At 67.0% G+C, this 15,564-nt stretch overlaps 2 protein-coding genes and 1 long non-coding RNA gene across 3 annotated transcripts; 1 reads left to right on the top strand and 2 right to left on the bottom strand.

The window, feature by feature from the left end:
* Positions 1 to 313: 313 nt before the first annotated feature.
* LOC146422385 (uncharacterized) lies at positions 314 to 868 on the bottom strand. The gene is made up of 2 exons (XR_014848182.1): positions 778 to 868; positions 314 to 726 (listed from the first exon to the last, which is right to left on the bottom strand). It is a non-coding gene; the product is annotated as an uncharacterized LOC146422385 (long non-coding RNA).
* Positions 869 to 881: 13 nt separating this feature from the next.
* LOC146422384 (blue-sensitive opsin) lies at positions 882 to 7,028 on the bottom strand. The gene is made up of 5 exons (XM_085046503.1): positions 5,508 to 7,028; positions 4,087 to 4,255; positions 3,271 to 3,436; positions 2,170 to 2,409; positions 882 to 1,042 (listed from the first exon to the last, which is right to left on the bottom strand). The coding sequence occupies exons 1-5, from the start codon at positions 5,890 to 5,892 to the stop codon at positions 914 to 916; spliced, it is 1,089 nt and encodes a 362-aa protein (XP_084902629.1). The 5' UTR covers positions 5,893 to 7,028; the 3' UTR covers positions 882 to 913.
* Positions 7,029 to 8,547: 1,519 nt separating this feature from the next.
* On the top strand, positions 8,548 to 15,360 carry MECP2 (methyl-CpG binding protein 2). Its single transcript, XM_085046456.1, is given in 4 exon segments — positions 8,548 to 8,660; positions 11,881 to 12,189; positions 12,281 to 12,961; positions 12,963 to 15,360. Coding segments are annotated over 4 exon segments (1,458 nt in total). The 5' UTR covers positions 8,548 to 8,622; the 3' UTR covers positions 13,393 to 15,360.
* The last annotated feature ends 204 nt before the right edge of the window (positions 15,361 to 15,564 follow it).

The following is a 15,564-nucleotide window of genomic DNA, read 5'->3' as shown; positions in this document are numbered from 1 at the left end:
ACCTGGGGGGCACTGCGGGGCACTTGTGGGGCACTTGTGGGGCACCTGGGGGGCACTGCGGGGCACTTGTGGGGCACTTGTGGGGCACCTGGGGGGCACTGCGGGGCACTTGTGGGGCACTTGTGCGGCTGGGGGCACTTGTGGGGCACTGCGAGGCACTTGTGGGGCACTTGTGCGGCATTTGGAGGCACTTGTGGGGCTGGGGGCACTTGTGGGGCACTTGTGGGGCACTCGTGGGGCATTCGCGGGGCTGAGGGCACTCGTGGGGCACTCGTGGGGCACTTGTAGGGCGCCCCAAAGCAGAGGCGGCGGCTGCGTCTCCAGTGTTTAATGGGGCGGAGGGGTTATGTACAACGGAGCTGTGGGGCTGCCCCATAGCGGGGCCGGGGGGCAGAGCTGCCGGGGGGCTGAGCGCGGTGTGGGGCAGAGCCGTGGGGCAGCGCTGCCGTGGGGCTGAGGCCGATATGGGGCTGGAACCCGATATGGGGCTGGAACCCGATATGGGGCTGAGCTGCCGTGGGGCGGAACCACCATGGGGTAAAGCCCGATATAGGGCTGAGCCCGATATGGGATTGAGCTCGATGTGGGGCAGAGCCCGATATAGGGCTGACCCAGATTTGGGATTGAACTGGATAGGGTGCAGAGCCCGATATAGGGCTGAGCCGCCGGGCAGCACCGCTGTGGGGCAGAGCCCGATATGGGGCAGAACCCGATATGGAGCTGAGCCTGGTGTGGGGCACAACCCGATATGGGGCAGAGCCCTCCATAGGGCAGAACCCCATATAGGGCAGAAGCCGATATAGGGCCGAGCCCGCCGTGGGGCAGCCCAGCTATGGGGCAGCCGCCGTGGGGCAGCCGCCGTGGGGCAGCCGCTGTGGGGCAGCCGCTGTGGGGCAGCCGCGGGGGTCGCGCCCTACGCTGGGGACACCTGGCTGGAGGACACCGAGGACACCTGCGTGGCCTGAGACGAGCCGGACACGTCGTCATCGTCCCCAAAAGGGCTTCGGCCGCAGAACACCAGCTTGAGCATGCAGGAGCGGAACTGCGGGGAGGGGGCGTGACAGGGAGACCCCAGAGCCACCGAGAGACCCCAGAGCCACCGGGAGACCCCAGAGCCACCGAGAGACCCCAGAGCCACCGAGAGACCCCAGAGCCACCAAGACCCCAGACCCACAGAGACCCCAGAGCCACCGAGACCCCAGAGCCATGGAGAGACCCCAGAGCCACCAAGAGACCCCAGAGCCATGGAGACCCCAGAGCCACCGAGAGACCCCAGAGCCATGGAGAGACCCCAGAGCCACCGAGAGACCCCAGACCCACAGGGAGACCCATAGGAACACCCCCAGAGCCATACAGAGACCCCAGACCCACCGAGACCCCAGACCCATGGAGAGACCCCAAACCCACACAGACCCCAGAGCCAGAGGGGCTCCAGCACTCCAGGAGCAGAGCTGAGGGCAGGGGCAGCACCAGGGAGACCCCAGACCCACGGAGAGACCCCAGACCCACAAATGGACCCGCAGACTCACAGCAATATTCCCATCACCCCCATTGTCCCCATTGTCCCTGTTGTCCCCATCACCCCCTCTGTCCCCACTGTCCCCATGTCCCCATCACCTCCATAGCCCCCATTGTCCCATTACCCCCATGACCCTGCTGTCCCCACTGTCCCATTGGCCCCATTACCCCATCACCCCCATGTCCCCATTGTCCCTGTGTCCCCCCCACGTGCCTGTTCATGAAGACATAGATGTCACCATCATCCTCACTGTCCCCATCACCCCATAACTCCAATCACCCCCACTGTCCCATCACCCAAATCACCCCATTGTCCCCCATTATCCCCATTGTCCCCATTGTCCCCTTCACCCCAATCACCCCATGGTCCCCCATCATTCCCATTGTCCCCATCACCCCCATCACCCCCCTCACCCCCACTGTCCCCGTGTCCCCATCACCCCCACTGTCCCTGTGTCCCCATGTCCCCAAGTCCCCCAGTCCCCAATGTCCCCGTGTCTCTATTGTCCCCATCACCCCCACTGTCCCTGTGTCCCCATGTCCCCATGTCCCCCTGTCCCCATTGTCCCCGTGTCTCTATTGTCCCCATCACCCCCACTGTCCCCATTGTCCCCATTGTCCCCTGTGTCCCCATTGTCCCCGTGTCCCCACCTGCTTGTTCATGAAGACGTAGATGATGGGGTTGTAGACGGTGGAGGCCTTGGAGAACACGGAGGGGATGGAGGCCAGCCCGACGTCGAAGTGATGTCCCCGGTGTGTCACCACCCAGAGCGCGAAGATGGTGTAGGGCGCCCAGCACACCAGGAACCCCAAAACCATCACCACCACCATCTTGGTCACCTCCCGCTCCGCCTTCTGCGTGGTGGCCGATTGCTCCTGCTGCTTGGCCACCTGGGGACAGCGGGGACGGCCAGGGCTCAGAGGGGGACAGAGAGGGGATAGGGGGATTGGATATGGGGGAGACATGGGGGGATATGGGGCCAGATATAGGGTTAGATATAGGGGAGATATGGGGTCAGATATGGGGGGATACAGGGTCAGATATAGGGTCAGATAGGGGTATATGGGGTCAGATATGAGGGAGATATGGGGATAAGGTATGGGGGATATGGGGCCAGATACAGGGGGGATATAGGGTCAGTTATAGGGGGGATATGGGGTCAGATATAGGGTCAGATAGGGGGATATGGGGGATTAGATATGGAGGAATATGGGGTCAGATATGGGGTCAGGTCTGTGGGGTCTGTATGGGGAGTCAGCTATGGGGTCAGCTATGGGGTCAGTATAGGGTCAGCTATGGGGTCAGTATGGGGTCAGCTATGGGGTCAGTATAGGGTCAGCTATGGGGTCACATCGGGGGACTCAGCCATGGCAGTGACCCGTGGGGGATCTCCGACTCGAGGGTCTCTCAGGAGGGTCTCAGACCCCAAACTCTGACCCCCAGGGAGCCCCCCCCTGCTTTGGGGTCTCCCCAAGGACCACCCACCCCGCGGGACCCCCAATAAACCGTGTACCCCAATAAAGCTGTGCACCCCCCAATAAATCGTGTTCCCCACGAGCCCCCAGGACCCCCCGGGACGCCCAAAAATCCCCCAAATCCCCTCACTGCGCTCAGGGTGAGCACAGCCGCCTGTCGGAGAGGATGAGGATGGTGGCGAGCCTGAGCTCCCCTGAGCCCCCCGAGCTCCCCAAGCCCCCCAGAACCCCCCGAAAGCCCCCCGGGACCCCCCAAAGCCCCCCAGATCCCCTCACCGCGCGCAGGGTGAGCAGCAGCCGCCCGTAGGAGAAGACGATGACGGTGAGGGGGAAGCCGAAGCAGAAGCAGAAGAGGAAGATCACGTAGGACTCGTTGTTCCATTTGTTGTCCGTCGTGTACCAGTCGGGGCCGCAGGAGCACTGCAGCCCCTCGGGGATGTACCTGGGGAGGGGGCGCGTTGAGGGGAGACCCCCGGACCGCCCTGGGACCCCCGGACTGCCCCCGGGACCCCCGGACTGCCCCCGGGACCCCCAAACTGCCGCCGGGATCAGCGAACTGCCCTGGGAAGTCTCCCGACATTTCAAATCCCCGAAAATTGCTCCAAAATCGCCAATCCCAGGAGCTCCTCAGCCCCTCGGGGATGTACCTGGGGAGGGGACGCATTCGTAGGAGACCCCCGGACCTCCCTGGGACCCCTGGACTGCCCCGGGACCCCCGGAACCATTTCGGGATCAGCGAACTGCCCCGGGAAATCTCCCGACATTTCGAATCCCCGAAAATTGCCCCAAAATCACCAATCCCGGGAGCTCCGAAGCCCCTCGAGAGTGGAGCTGGGGAGGGGGCGCATCGCTCAAGGACCCTCGGAGCGCTCTGGGACCCCCGAACTGCCCCCGGGACCCCCGAACTGCCTCGGAACACTGAAATCCCCGGCAATTCCAGCGGGATCTCTAACCCCAGGAGCTCCGCAGCCCCGCGGGGATGGAGCTGGGGAGGGGGGCGCGGGGGGTGGGCGTGGCTGTGGGACCCCCTGACCCCCCTGGACCCCTCCGGACCCCCCCGAGACCCCCCCGAGACCCCCTGACCCCCCAGACCTGCTCCAGCCGAAGATGGGGGGCACGGAGGCGATGAGGCCGAAGATCCAGGTGATGGCACAGCCCAGCACGGCGTGGCTGCCGCGGAACGTGAAGTTGCCCAGCGGCTTGCAGATGACCAGGAACCTCTCGAAGGCCACCACGGCCAGGGACCACAGGGACACCATGCCTGGGGACGGGGGACACCAGTGACATCCCTGTCACCAAGGCCACCACGGCCAGGGACCGCAGGGACATTGCCCTGTGCGAATGTCACAGCACCTGCATGTCCCCCTGTCCCAGGTGTCCCCCTGTCCCTCTGCCCGGTGTCGCAGCCTTCTCAAGCCCCATGTCCCCAATGTCCCCATGTCCCCAATGTCCCCAATGTCCCACACCCAGTGCCCCCAGCCCATTGTCCCCACGTCCAGTGACCCCACACCCAATGTCCCCACAGCTGGTGCTCCTCAGCCAGCTGTCCCATGCCCGATGTCCTCAGGCCATGGTGACCTTCTGCCCCATGAAGGTCCCCACTTGTCCAATGTCCTCAGAGCCGATGTCCCCAGAGCTGACACCCTCAGAGCCGATGTCCCCAGGCCATGGTGACCTTCTGCCTCATGTCCCACCTGTCCAACGTCCCCAGACCCAATGTCCTCAAACTCAACGTCCCCAAAGCCAACACCTCAAGGCCATGATGACCTTCTGCCCCACATCCCACATGTCCAATGTCCCCACACTTAGTGTCCCCAAGGCCATGGTGACCTTCTGCTGGACAACCCACCCACCCAAAGCCCCCACACCCAATGTCCCCAGACCCCAATGACCCCAGACCCAATGTCCCCAGACCATGGTGACCTTGTTGCTCACGTCCTACACACCCAGTGTCCCCAGATCCAATGTCCCCAGGTCATGGTGACCTTGTAGCCCATACTCTACACTCTCAATGTCCTCACACCCAACGTCCCCAGGTCATGGTGACCTCGTGCCCCATGTCCCACATGTCCAGTGTCCCCAGACTCAACGTCCCACATGTCCTACATCTCCACACCCAGTGTCCCCAGGTCATGGTGACCCCACAGCCCATGTCCCATGTGTCTGACATCTCCACACTCGGTGTCCCCAGACTCAATGTCCCCAGACCATGGTGACCTTGTGCCCCGTGTCCCACACACCCGGTGTCCCCAGACCCAACGTCCCCAGGTCACGGTGACCTCGTAGCTCCTATCTCACACACCCGGTGTCCCCAGACCCAACGTCCCCAGGTCATGGTGATATTGTGCCCCACATCCCGCATGTCCAGTGTCCCCAGGTCACGGTGACCTCGTAGCTCATACCTCACACACCCAGTGTCCCCAACGTCCCCAGACCACGCTGACCTCATCCCCAACGTCCAACACCCCCAACGCCCCCCACCCCATTCCCCTCCTGTCCCCTCTGTCCCTCACCGCCCAGCGTGGCAGCGAACCCCTCGACCTTGCAGGCCATCGGCCCCAGGGCGAAATACATCTGCGAGAAGCTGTAGAAGGCCGTGGTGGACCCCACGCAGATGACCAGCAGGTTGGCCACGGCCAGGTTGACCAGGATGTAGTTGAGGTGGGAGCGCAGCTTCTTGTACTTGGCGGTGCAGACGATGGTGAGCCCGTTGATGGGAACGCCCAGCGCGATCAGCAGGAACATGAACGCCGCCATGGCCTTGAAGATGCCGGGGCTGCCCAGGTGGGTTTGGGGCACCAGGAAGGGGCTCAGCGCCGTGATGTTGGGGGTCTCCAGCGTCATGGGGATGTAGAAATCCTCGGGGAGCTCGTCGCGCACGTCCCGCGACTTCTGCATGGCGGCGGCGGCGGCGGGGGGCGGCGGGGCTGGGGGATGGCGACGGGACGGAGGATTTATAGGGCGGGGGGCGGATGGGACCCCTCCCCAGTAATCGGGGCTCAGCGGGCAAAGCGCGGCTGAGCTGGGCTCATCCGGCGGCCGGCGCTGGCCAAGCCGGGCTTAGGCGCCCGGCAAGCGGCTTTCGGGGGGTCTTAATCGCCCCCGAGCCCTGATTAGCGGGGTTGGGGGGAGGATCAGGGGGTATCAGAGCCCCCCCGGCCCTAAAGGGGCTTAATTGGGTGGCGGTGGGAAGGGAGGGGGTGGGGGGCGGCGGTGCTGAAATACCCCCGGGGTGGAGGGGGTTGGGGGTTTTGGGGCGCTGAGGTGGTGGGTTGGGTGCTGAGGCATCAATGGGGTCACAAATTGGACCCCAAAAGCTCCGCGGGATCCCAAATTTGGGTCCCAAAAGCTCCCCGAAATCACCTCGTGCCCCTAAACTCCCCCCCTGATCCCTTCCGGAATCCCAAAATTTCCCTGGGACCACCCTGGGACCCCCAAATTGGATCCCAAACCTCTTGGGGACCCCAGATTGGATCCCAAAATCTCTCTGTGACCACCCTGAGACCCCAGACCCCCCCGATCCCTCCCCGCACCCCAAAACTGCACCCAGGTGTTAATCCCAAACCCCCTGAGACCCCCAAACTGGGCTGATCCAACTATCCTGATCCCCCCTGCACCCCAAAACTCCCCCTGGCTCCCACCCTGGACCCCAAACCCCTCCTGAGCCCCTCGGGATGTCCCCAAAACCCTCCGGAGCCCCCAGAATTCACCCCCCCCGGGTTTGGGGGTCCTGGGGTCACTCTGGTGCCCCTGCGGGACTTTGGGGACATCGAGGAGGTCCTGGGGAATTTTGGGGATCCGGGTGACACCTGGGGGGTCCCGAGGGATTTTGGGGGTCCCGGGGGACATTTTTGGGGTCCCGGGGGACATTTTTGGGGTCCCGGCGGACACCGGGGGGTCCCTGCCGCCCCCCCGGAGGGACTACATGTCCCAGGGTCCCTCTGGGGTCCCCCCGGCGCCCCCCTAATCCCGGGGGGGTCACGGACGGTCGGATTAGGGACAAATCCCCCCGGAGGTGCCGCAGATCCGGGGGGGGCGGGGCGGGACCCCCGAAATGGGGCGGGGGTGGGAAAGGGGGGTGAGGGGGTTTGGGGGGTCGGGAGGGTCGGGGGCTGGGGGGTTGGGGATGTCCTGGGGGTGGGGGTTTGGGGGTCCGGGGGGTTGGGGGGTCCAGAGGGTTTGGAGGAGGTCTGGGGGGGTCGGGGATGTCCCGGGGGGGTCGGGAGGGGCTGGGGGAGGGGGAGGGGGGATTAGAGCTCCATCCGCTCTCATCCCAGCCCGGCCGGGGGGGACACTGCCCCTCCCCCCCCGGAACAGCCCCCTCCCCCCGGGCCGGACTGGCAGTGCGGTGACACACTGGTGGCCGTAGTGGCCATGCTGGGGGTCACTGTGTCCGTACTGGGGTCACTGTGTCCGTACTGGGGTCACCGTGTCCGTACAGGGGGTCACTGTGTCCGTACTGGGGTCACCGTGTCCGTACTGGGGTCACTGTGTCCGTACTGGGGTCACCGTGTCCGTACAGGGGGTCACTGTGTCCGTACTGGGGTCACCGTGTCCGTACTGGGGTCACTGTGTCCGTACTGGGGTCACTGTGTCCGTACTGGGGGTCACCGTGTCCGTACAGGGGGTCACCGGGCCAGGACTGGTGGCCACCTTTCCCATACTGGTCCTGTACTGCTGGCTGCAGTTTTGTACTGGTGGTCACACTGCCCGCACTGGTCCGCTGTCCCCGCACTGTCCCCATACTGGTCCCAGCTGTCCCCGCACTGGTCCCGCACTGGTGCCTGCTGTCCCCTCGCTGGTCGCGCACTGTCCCCACGCTGTCCCCACACTGTCCCCACGCTGTCCCCTCACTGTCCCCACACTGGTCCCTGCTGTCCTCGCACTGTCCCTGCTGTCCCTGATGTCCCTACATTGTCCCCGCTATCCCCAGGCTCCCCGCACTGTCCCCACGCTGTCCCCATACTGTCCCTGCTGTCCCCACACTATCCCCACACCGATCCCTGCTGTCCCCACACTGTCCCCACGCTGTCCCCACACTGTCCCCGCTGTCCCCACGCTGTCCCCACACTGTCCCCGCTGTCGCCAGGCTCCCCGCGCTCTCCCGCGCTCGGCTGGGGGGCAGAGGGACCCGGGGAGGGCGGGGCGTGGCCAGGGCGTGGTGTGGGCGTGGCCAGGAGGGGGCGTGGCCTAACGGACCGTTACGGCCGTTGGATTTCAAACCTTTCGCAGCGCGGGGGGGCCTCAGGCCACGCCCCCTCCGCCGGCGATTGACCGACACCTCCTCCAGCCAATCACCTCTCGGCGTCCCGGCGCGGGGCCCAATCAGCGCCCGCGCGCGCTCCGCCGGCCCCGCCCCCCGTAACTGACAGCGCTTCCCGCCAATTCCAACGGCCCGGCGCGAGCGCCCCGGCCCCGCCCCCGGAGGGCGGCAGCGCCGGCCAATCAGCGCGCAGCGCCGCCTTGAGCGACGGCGGCGGCAGCCAACGGGAGCGCGGCGGAGGGGCGGGGCGAGCGCCGCTCCGGGTTCCCGTCGCCGCTCGGTCCGGGCCGCCCCCCCCCTCCCGCCCCCCCCGGGCCCCCCCCTCAGCTCTCCCCCCCCCCCGCGGGTTCTTCGCTGCGAAGAAAATGGCGGCGGCGGCGCCGAGCGGCGACGAGGGGCGGCTGTGAGTGAGGAGGGGGCGGCGGGGCCGGGGGGGGCCGCGGCGGGCGTTGGGGAAGGCTGAGGGGAGAGGTGGGGGGGGGGCGCCGCCCCGCGCGCGCGCGGAGAGGGAGACGGAGACCCCCCCTCCCCCCGCTCTCCCTCACGCCCCCCGGCCCCCCCCGCGCTGCCCTCCCCTCACGGGCCGGGCGGGAACCGGCGGCGGCGGCCGGGGGGGGCTGCGCGGGCCGGGGGGGGTGTGAGCGCCGCGAGTGCGTCACGAGCCGCCGCGGCCCCCCCGGGGGGCGGGAGGAGCCCCCCCGGCCCGGGCAGCGACCCCCGCGCCCCCCGCGGGACCCCCGCGGCCCCTCCGCGCCGCCCCGCGCCCGGGGGGAGCGCCCACCTCCCGGCCCGCCGGACCCCGAGCGCGGCCCCCCCGCCCCGCCCCGACACCGGGGGACACCCCCGCGGGATGTCCCCGTCCCGCCGCTGTCCCCCGCGGGGGGGAGGTGGGGACACCCCCTCGGGGGGACCCGGAATGAGGGGACCCCCCCCGGGCAGGGGACACACCCCCCGCCCGTCCCGCGCGCGCGAGTCACCCCGAAATGCCCCAAAAACCGCCCCGAGCCGCCCCAAAATCCACCCCGGGTCGCCCCAAAATCCTCCTCGGGTCACCCCAAAATCCCGCTCGGGTCACCCCAAAACCCCTCGAGTCACCCCGAATTTCCAGAGTCACCCCAAACCCCCCCGAGTCACCCCGAAACTCCCCGAGTTATCCCGAGCCCCCCCCGAAGTCACCCCAAAATCTCCTGAAATCGCCCCAAAACGCCCTGAGTCACCCCGAAATGGTTAGGCTCGCGCTGCGCCCCGAAATACCCAAATTTGCGCCAAAACGCCGTGCTCACGTGGTGCCTCAGGATACCCCGGGCTGCCCCAAAATACCCCGAATCTCCCCGAAATTCTGCGCCCCGAAATACCCAAAACGGCCCCAAATTGTTGGGCTCGTGCAGCACCCCAAAACTCCGTGAGAGCCCCCAAAATGCGCCGAATTTCCCCAAAACGCTGCGCCCCAAAATACCCAAAACTGCCCCAAATTACCCAAAACTGCCCCAAATTACTGCGTGCGCTCGATGCCTCAAAATACCCGGAATTGCCCCAAAATAACCCAAATTGCCCCCAAAATGCTGCACCCGAAAATACCCAAAACAGCTCCAAACTGCTGCCCACGCTGCGTCCCAAATCCCCCCAATTTAGCCCAAAATCCCCAGAATTGCCCCAAAATTCTGTCCTCGTGCGCCGCCCCAAAATACCCAAAATTGTCCCAAAGCGCTGCTCGCGCTGCACCCCCCAAACCCCCAATTTACCCCAAAATACCCAAATTTTCCCCAAATTGCTGTGCTCACGTGGTGCCCCCAAATACCTAAAATTGCCCCGAACTGCTGCTCACGCAGCGCCCCAAAAATCCCTCGATTTACCCCAAAATATCCCAAATTTCCCAAAATTGCTGCACTCACGCAGCACCCCAAAACTCCTTGGGTTTCCCCAAAATACCCTGAATTCCCCCAAAACACAGTGGCTGTGCAGAGCCCCAAAATAACCCGAATTTCCCCCAAATTGCCCCAAATGTTCCCCTCACGCTGCACCCAAAAACGCCTCAAATTCCCCCAAAACGTCTGCGCTCCCACGACCCCTCCAGGTCCCCCTAAATCTCCCCAAATCCCACCTGGAGTCACCCTAAAACTGCCCCGATGCCCCGAAATCCCGTGAATCACCCCCAAATTGCCCGAATTCCCCCGGAATTTCCCAAATTCCGCTGGAATCACCCAAATTTTCCCGGAACACCCCAAAATTCGGCTGCTCACGCCCACCTTTGCTGTGCCCCGGGTTGTGGTCACTCTGAGACCCTCGGGGCTACCAGGAGACCCCCAGGGCCACCTCAGACCCCAAACCCTGAGACCCCCAGAGTCACCCCAGACCCCCCGAGACCCCCAGGGCCACCAAGGGACCCCCAGGGCCACCTCGGACCCTCAACCCCGAGGCCACGCCAGACCCCCTGATGCCACCCCAAGGCCACCCAGGGGGTCCCACCCGGGGGTCTCCCCCATCATCCCGACATTCCCGCGCCCCTTTTCAATTTTTTTGTGCCATTTTTGCGATTTTCATCCCCAGAACGAGGCTGGGGGGTCCCGGCTGTGCTCCCCCCTCAGTGGGGAGGGGTCCGGGGGGGTCGGCGGTGTCCCAATCCCCCTCCCCACGCCTGACTGACCCCACCGCGGGGGTCTCGCCGTTCCCCCGGCCTGAGCTGTGTGTGTTTCCTCGGCAGGACGGGACCCCGCGCTGGTGACAGCGGTGACACCGAGGACAGGGGTCCCTCCTGCCCCCCCAGACCCCAAACCCCCCCCTGGCTGTCCCATCACCGGTGACACCGACATGGTGACACCGACAGGGGGGCCGGTGACAGCCCTGAGGTCACCACGCGCTGACCACAACGCCTGGGGTCATTTTTAGGGCCGGTCACTCTGCGGGGTGGACTCGGTGCTGCTGGACACTCGGGTGGCCAAGCCGGGGTGGAGCTTTGAGGGCGTCCGGCCTCACTACGGCCACGTCCACTCCGTGTCCCCTGCGTGTCCCCTCCGTGCCCCCCACACCGCAGAGTGACCACAGCGGGGTGTTATTCCAGCCGCGGCTGTAATTCCCGCCGGTCCGGGGCTGCCCCTCCTCCTCCTCCTCCTCCTCCTCCTCCTTGTCCTGGCTCCGGCCAGGCTTGTCCAGTGCTTTGTCCAATTCAGTGCCGTTTTGTCCCATGCTGCTGTCCGGGGCTGTGTCCATGTGTCCTGTGGTGTCTGTGTGTCTGGGACTGACCAGTGCTGTGTCCAGGGAGCTGTGGTGCTGCAGCCATGTGTCCTGTAGGGTCAGTGAATCCAGGAGTGACCAGCACTGTGTCTGGAGAGTCGCAGGGCCCTGTCAGTGTGTCCAGCGAGTCTGTGTCCGTGTCCATTGCATCCGTGCATCCAGCGCTGACCGGTGCTGTGTCCAGAAAGCTGCAGGGCCCTGTCTGTCGGTGTCCGTGTGTCCAGCACTGACCAGTGCTGTGTCTGGACATCCTGTCCGTGTGTCCCTCTGTGTCCAGCACTGACCCCTCCTACATCCAGGGTTCGGTGGGGCTGCGTCCGCATGTCCATCGCGTCCGTGCGTCCTGCACTGACCCTCCCCTGCCCGCCGCTGACCGCTGTGTGTCCCCACAGGGAGGAGAAGTCCGAGGAGAACCTGCAGCGGCCGCCCAAGGCCAAGAAGCCCAAGAAGGAGCGCAAGGAGCCGGAGCCGGCGCAGCCCGCGGCCGAGCCCGCCGAGGCCGGCAAGGCCGAGAGCTCGGAGGGGGCCGGAGCCGCTCCGGCCGCCCCGGAGGCGTCGGCGTCGCCCAAGCAGCGCCGGTCAATCATCCGCGACCGCGGCCCGATGTACGACGACCCCACGCTGCCCGAGGGCTGGACACGCAAGCTCAAGCAGCGCAAGTCCGGCCGCTCGGCCGGCAAGTACGACGTCTACCTGATCAAGTGAGGCCCGGCGGGGATGGCCGGGGCGGGTTGAGGGGGGTGTGGTCACTCGTGCGGCCGTGCTGACCGTCTGTCCGCTCTCCGTCCGCAGCCCGCAGGGAAAAGCCTTCCGCTCCAAGGTGGAGCTGATCGCCTACTTCGAGAAGGTGGGGGACACCTCGCTGGACCCCAACGACTTCGACTTCACGGTGACGGGCCGGGGCAGCCCCTCGCGCCGCGAGCAGCGCCCACCCAAGAAGCCCAAGTCGCCCAAGGGCCCCGGCACCGGCCGCGGCCGGGGGAGGCCGAAGGGCAGCGGCGGCGGCGGCGGCGGATCCCGGCCCAAGTCGGCCGCGGTGTCCGAGGGGGGCTCGGCGGCCAAACGGGCGCTGGAGAAACCCCCCGGGAAGCTGCTGGTCAAGATGCCCTTTGCCCCCGGCCAGCCCGGCCCCGCCGCCCCGCCGGCCCCGCGACGGCCCGGCCGCAAGCGCAGGGCCGAGCCGGACAGTCCGGCCGTGCCCAAGAAGCGCGGCCGCAAGCCGGCGGGGGCGGCGGGGCCGGGGGGGCCGGGCGGCCCCGACAAGAAGGCGGCGACCCCCCCGGCCGTGCAGGAGACCGTGCTGCCCATCAAGAAGAGGAAGACGAGGGAGACGGTGGTGGTGGAGCCGGTGACCGCCGCGGCCGCCACGACGACGACGCCGCCCACGACGCCGCGGCCGCCGCCGACCCCCCCGGGCCCCCGCGGCCCCCGCAGCGCCCGCAGCCCCGGCCGGCGCAGCAAGGAGGGCAGCCCCGGGCCGGGGCTCCTCCCGCGCCCCCCGCCGCCGCCGCCGCCGGAGCCCCCAGAGCGACCCCAAGGACAGCGCCAGCCCCCCGCCGCCCCCGCCGCCGCCGCCGCCCCCCCAGGACTTGAGCGGGTGCGCGGAGCAGAGGGGGGGTCCCGCGGGGGGGCCCCCCGACGGCTGCGCCAAGGAGCCCCCTAAGACTCAGCCCCCCCCGCCGCCGCCGCCGCCCTCGCCGCCCTACAAACACCGAGGGGAGCCCGAGCACAAAGACTCTGCCTCCTCTTCCTCCTCCTCCTCCTCCTCCTCCTCTTCGTCCTCCTCCTCGTCCTCGTCGGCGCCGCCGCCGCCCCCGCCCCCCCCCAGCGCGGCCGTGCCGCGGCCCCCTGCCCGCGAGGAGCCGGTGGACACGCGGACGCCTGTGCCCGAGAGGGTCAGCTGACTGTGAGCGCCGCGGGGGAAACGCACGGACGGACGGACGGACGGACGCACGGACGGGCCCCCCTCCCCGCCCTGCCCCCCACGTCACGAGGCGGCGGGGACCCCTCCCCCGGAAAGCCCCCTCGGTTCTCTGCCCCCCCAGCCCCGTCCCGCTCCCCCTGCCCCGGATTTTTATTACCGACAAGCACAGCGAGGGACCCCCGGCCCCCCCCACTTTGCACTTTTTGAGGGGGGGGAGGTGGCCAGGGCCCCCCCCAGGTCGGGTGGGGTTGGGGGGGCGTTCTGGGGGGGAGGGGTCGCGTCTTCCCCCCTCCCCCGGCGCCGCTTTTCTCGTTCTTCCAGTTCCGTTCCGCGTTTTCCGCCCGTGGGAACCATTTGCACTATGGGGGAGGGGAGGGGGCGGGGCCGGGATCCGGCCGACAGCCAATGGGGAGCGGCGCTGCTGAGGGGGGCGGGGCCGAGCCCTCGGCCAATGGGGGAAAGGGATCCAGCGTGGAGCCAATCAAGAGAAAGGGGCGTGGTGTCAGGGGCGGGGTCTAGTGTGGAGCCAATCAGGAGTGGCGCTGGGTGGGGGCGGGATCTGGTGAGGAGCCAATCAGGAGCGACTCGGAGGAGGCGGGGTCTGGTGTTGAGCCAATCAGGAGTGACTTTTTTGGGGGTCGGGTTTCGAGCCAATCAGCAGCTTCCAGTCCATGTGGGATCTGGTGTCTGGAGCCAATCAGGAGAGGCGGGATCAGGCCTGGAGCCAATCAGGAGCAGCTTTGAGTTGAACTGGGATCTGGTGTTTGGCCAATCAGGAGCCGCTCTCAGGAGGGGCGGGGCCAGGCCGGTGGCCAATGAGGAGCAGCTGGGGAGGCTCTGGAGTGGGGGGCGGGGCTATTCCAGGCCCCTCCCAAATTGAGGCGGGATCGAGTCAGGAGCCAATCAGGGAGCGGGCAGGGTCTGCGCTGACCAATCAGATCTGGGATCCTACAGGGGCGGGGCCAGACCCGGCCCTGGGCGTGGCTATAGGTGGAGGCGGGGCCTGGCTGGGATCCAATCAGGCGTTGTGTGGATTGGAGGGGCGTGTCCAGCCCCCGCCCAATGGGGTCGCTCCACACTTGGGGGTATCCAGGCCTGGCCAATCGGGAAAGGCCGCAGGCATGGGAGGAGCCAATCAGGAGCGAGGCTGGGATCTAGTCCAGAGCCAATCAGGAGCAAGCTGGGTGTGGCTGGGATCTAGTCCAGAGCCAATCAGAATTGGGGGTGGGATCCGGTCTGGAACCAATCAGGATCAAGGGTGTGATTGAGTCTGGAGCCAATCAGGAGTGAACTGGGCAGGGCTTGGATCCGGTCTGGAGCCAATCAGAATTGACAGCGGGATCTGGTCGGGAGCCAATCAGAGCTGGGGGTGGGATCTGGTCTGGAGCCAATCAGGATCGAGCACGGGGGGAACCATTTAACCCTTGGGGGGGAGGGGCAGTCCCGCCCCTCCCCCGCCACCCCCCAGTCCATCCCGGGGTGGGGGAGGGGTCCCCATCCTGCACTTTACCCACTGGGGGGGAGGGGTCGGGGTCACTCCCCCCCATTTCTGCCCCCCCCGTTCTTCCAGCCCCCCCCGGGGGTCCCCAACCCCCCCCAGCTCCTCATGGCAATAACGGGGGGGAGGGGCGGCCCAGAGAGAGCAGAGGGGGGGCAGGGGGGCCCTGATGGGGGGAGGGGTCCCTGGGGGGGGCCCACCGCCGGGGGGGGGAGTTCCGGGGGTCGCCCCCCCCCCCCCACCTATTTATTCTCTCGAGACGTTTTTTGCCTTATAAAGTTCCAGAAAAGCCCCTCGGTGTCGGTTGTTTTTGGGGGGGTGGGGGTCCCGCGGCGCCCCCGACGCCCCCCGAAACCCCCCCAGCCCCCTTCCCGGCCCCCCCGGGTCTGTGTCTGTGCTGCTGCTGCTGCTGCTGCGCGTGATCCAGCGATATAAATCTGTGTAACCCTCCAGACGCCTCCGCCGCTTCTTTGGCCCCGCGCTCCCGCCGCACCCCCAAAATCCCCCCAAAACCACCCCAAACCCCCCCAGATTCGGAGGGGGAGGGCGCCCTGCGCCGCTCGGTGGATCCCAGATCCCTCCGTTCCCAGCGTCACGCACCCCGCTGTGGTTTTTGGGGTTCCTGGGTGCGGTTTGGATCCTCCCAGGTGGGTT

The sequence above is a fragment of the Lichenostomus cassidix genome, unplaced genomic scaffold (genome assembly GCF_008360975.1).
Source record: "Lichenostomus cassidix isolate B80296 unplaced genomic scaffold, HeHo_3.0 HiC_scaffold_40, whole genome shotgun sequence".
Taxonomy (NCBI): Eukaryota; Metazoa; Chordata; class Aves; order Passeriformes; family Meliphagidae; genus Lichenostomus; species Lichenostomus cassidix.
Note: the sequence above shows the minus strand (reverse complement) of the source record. Positions and strands in the feature narration are given on the sequence as shown.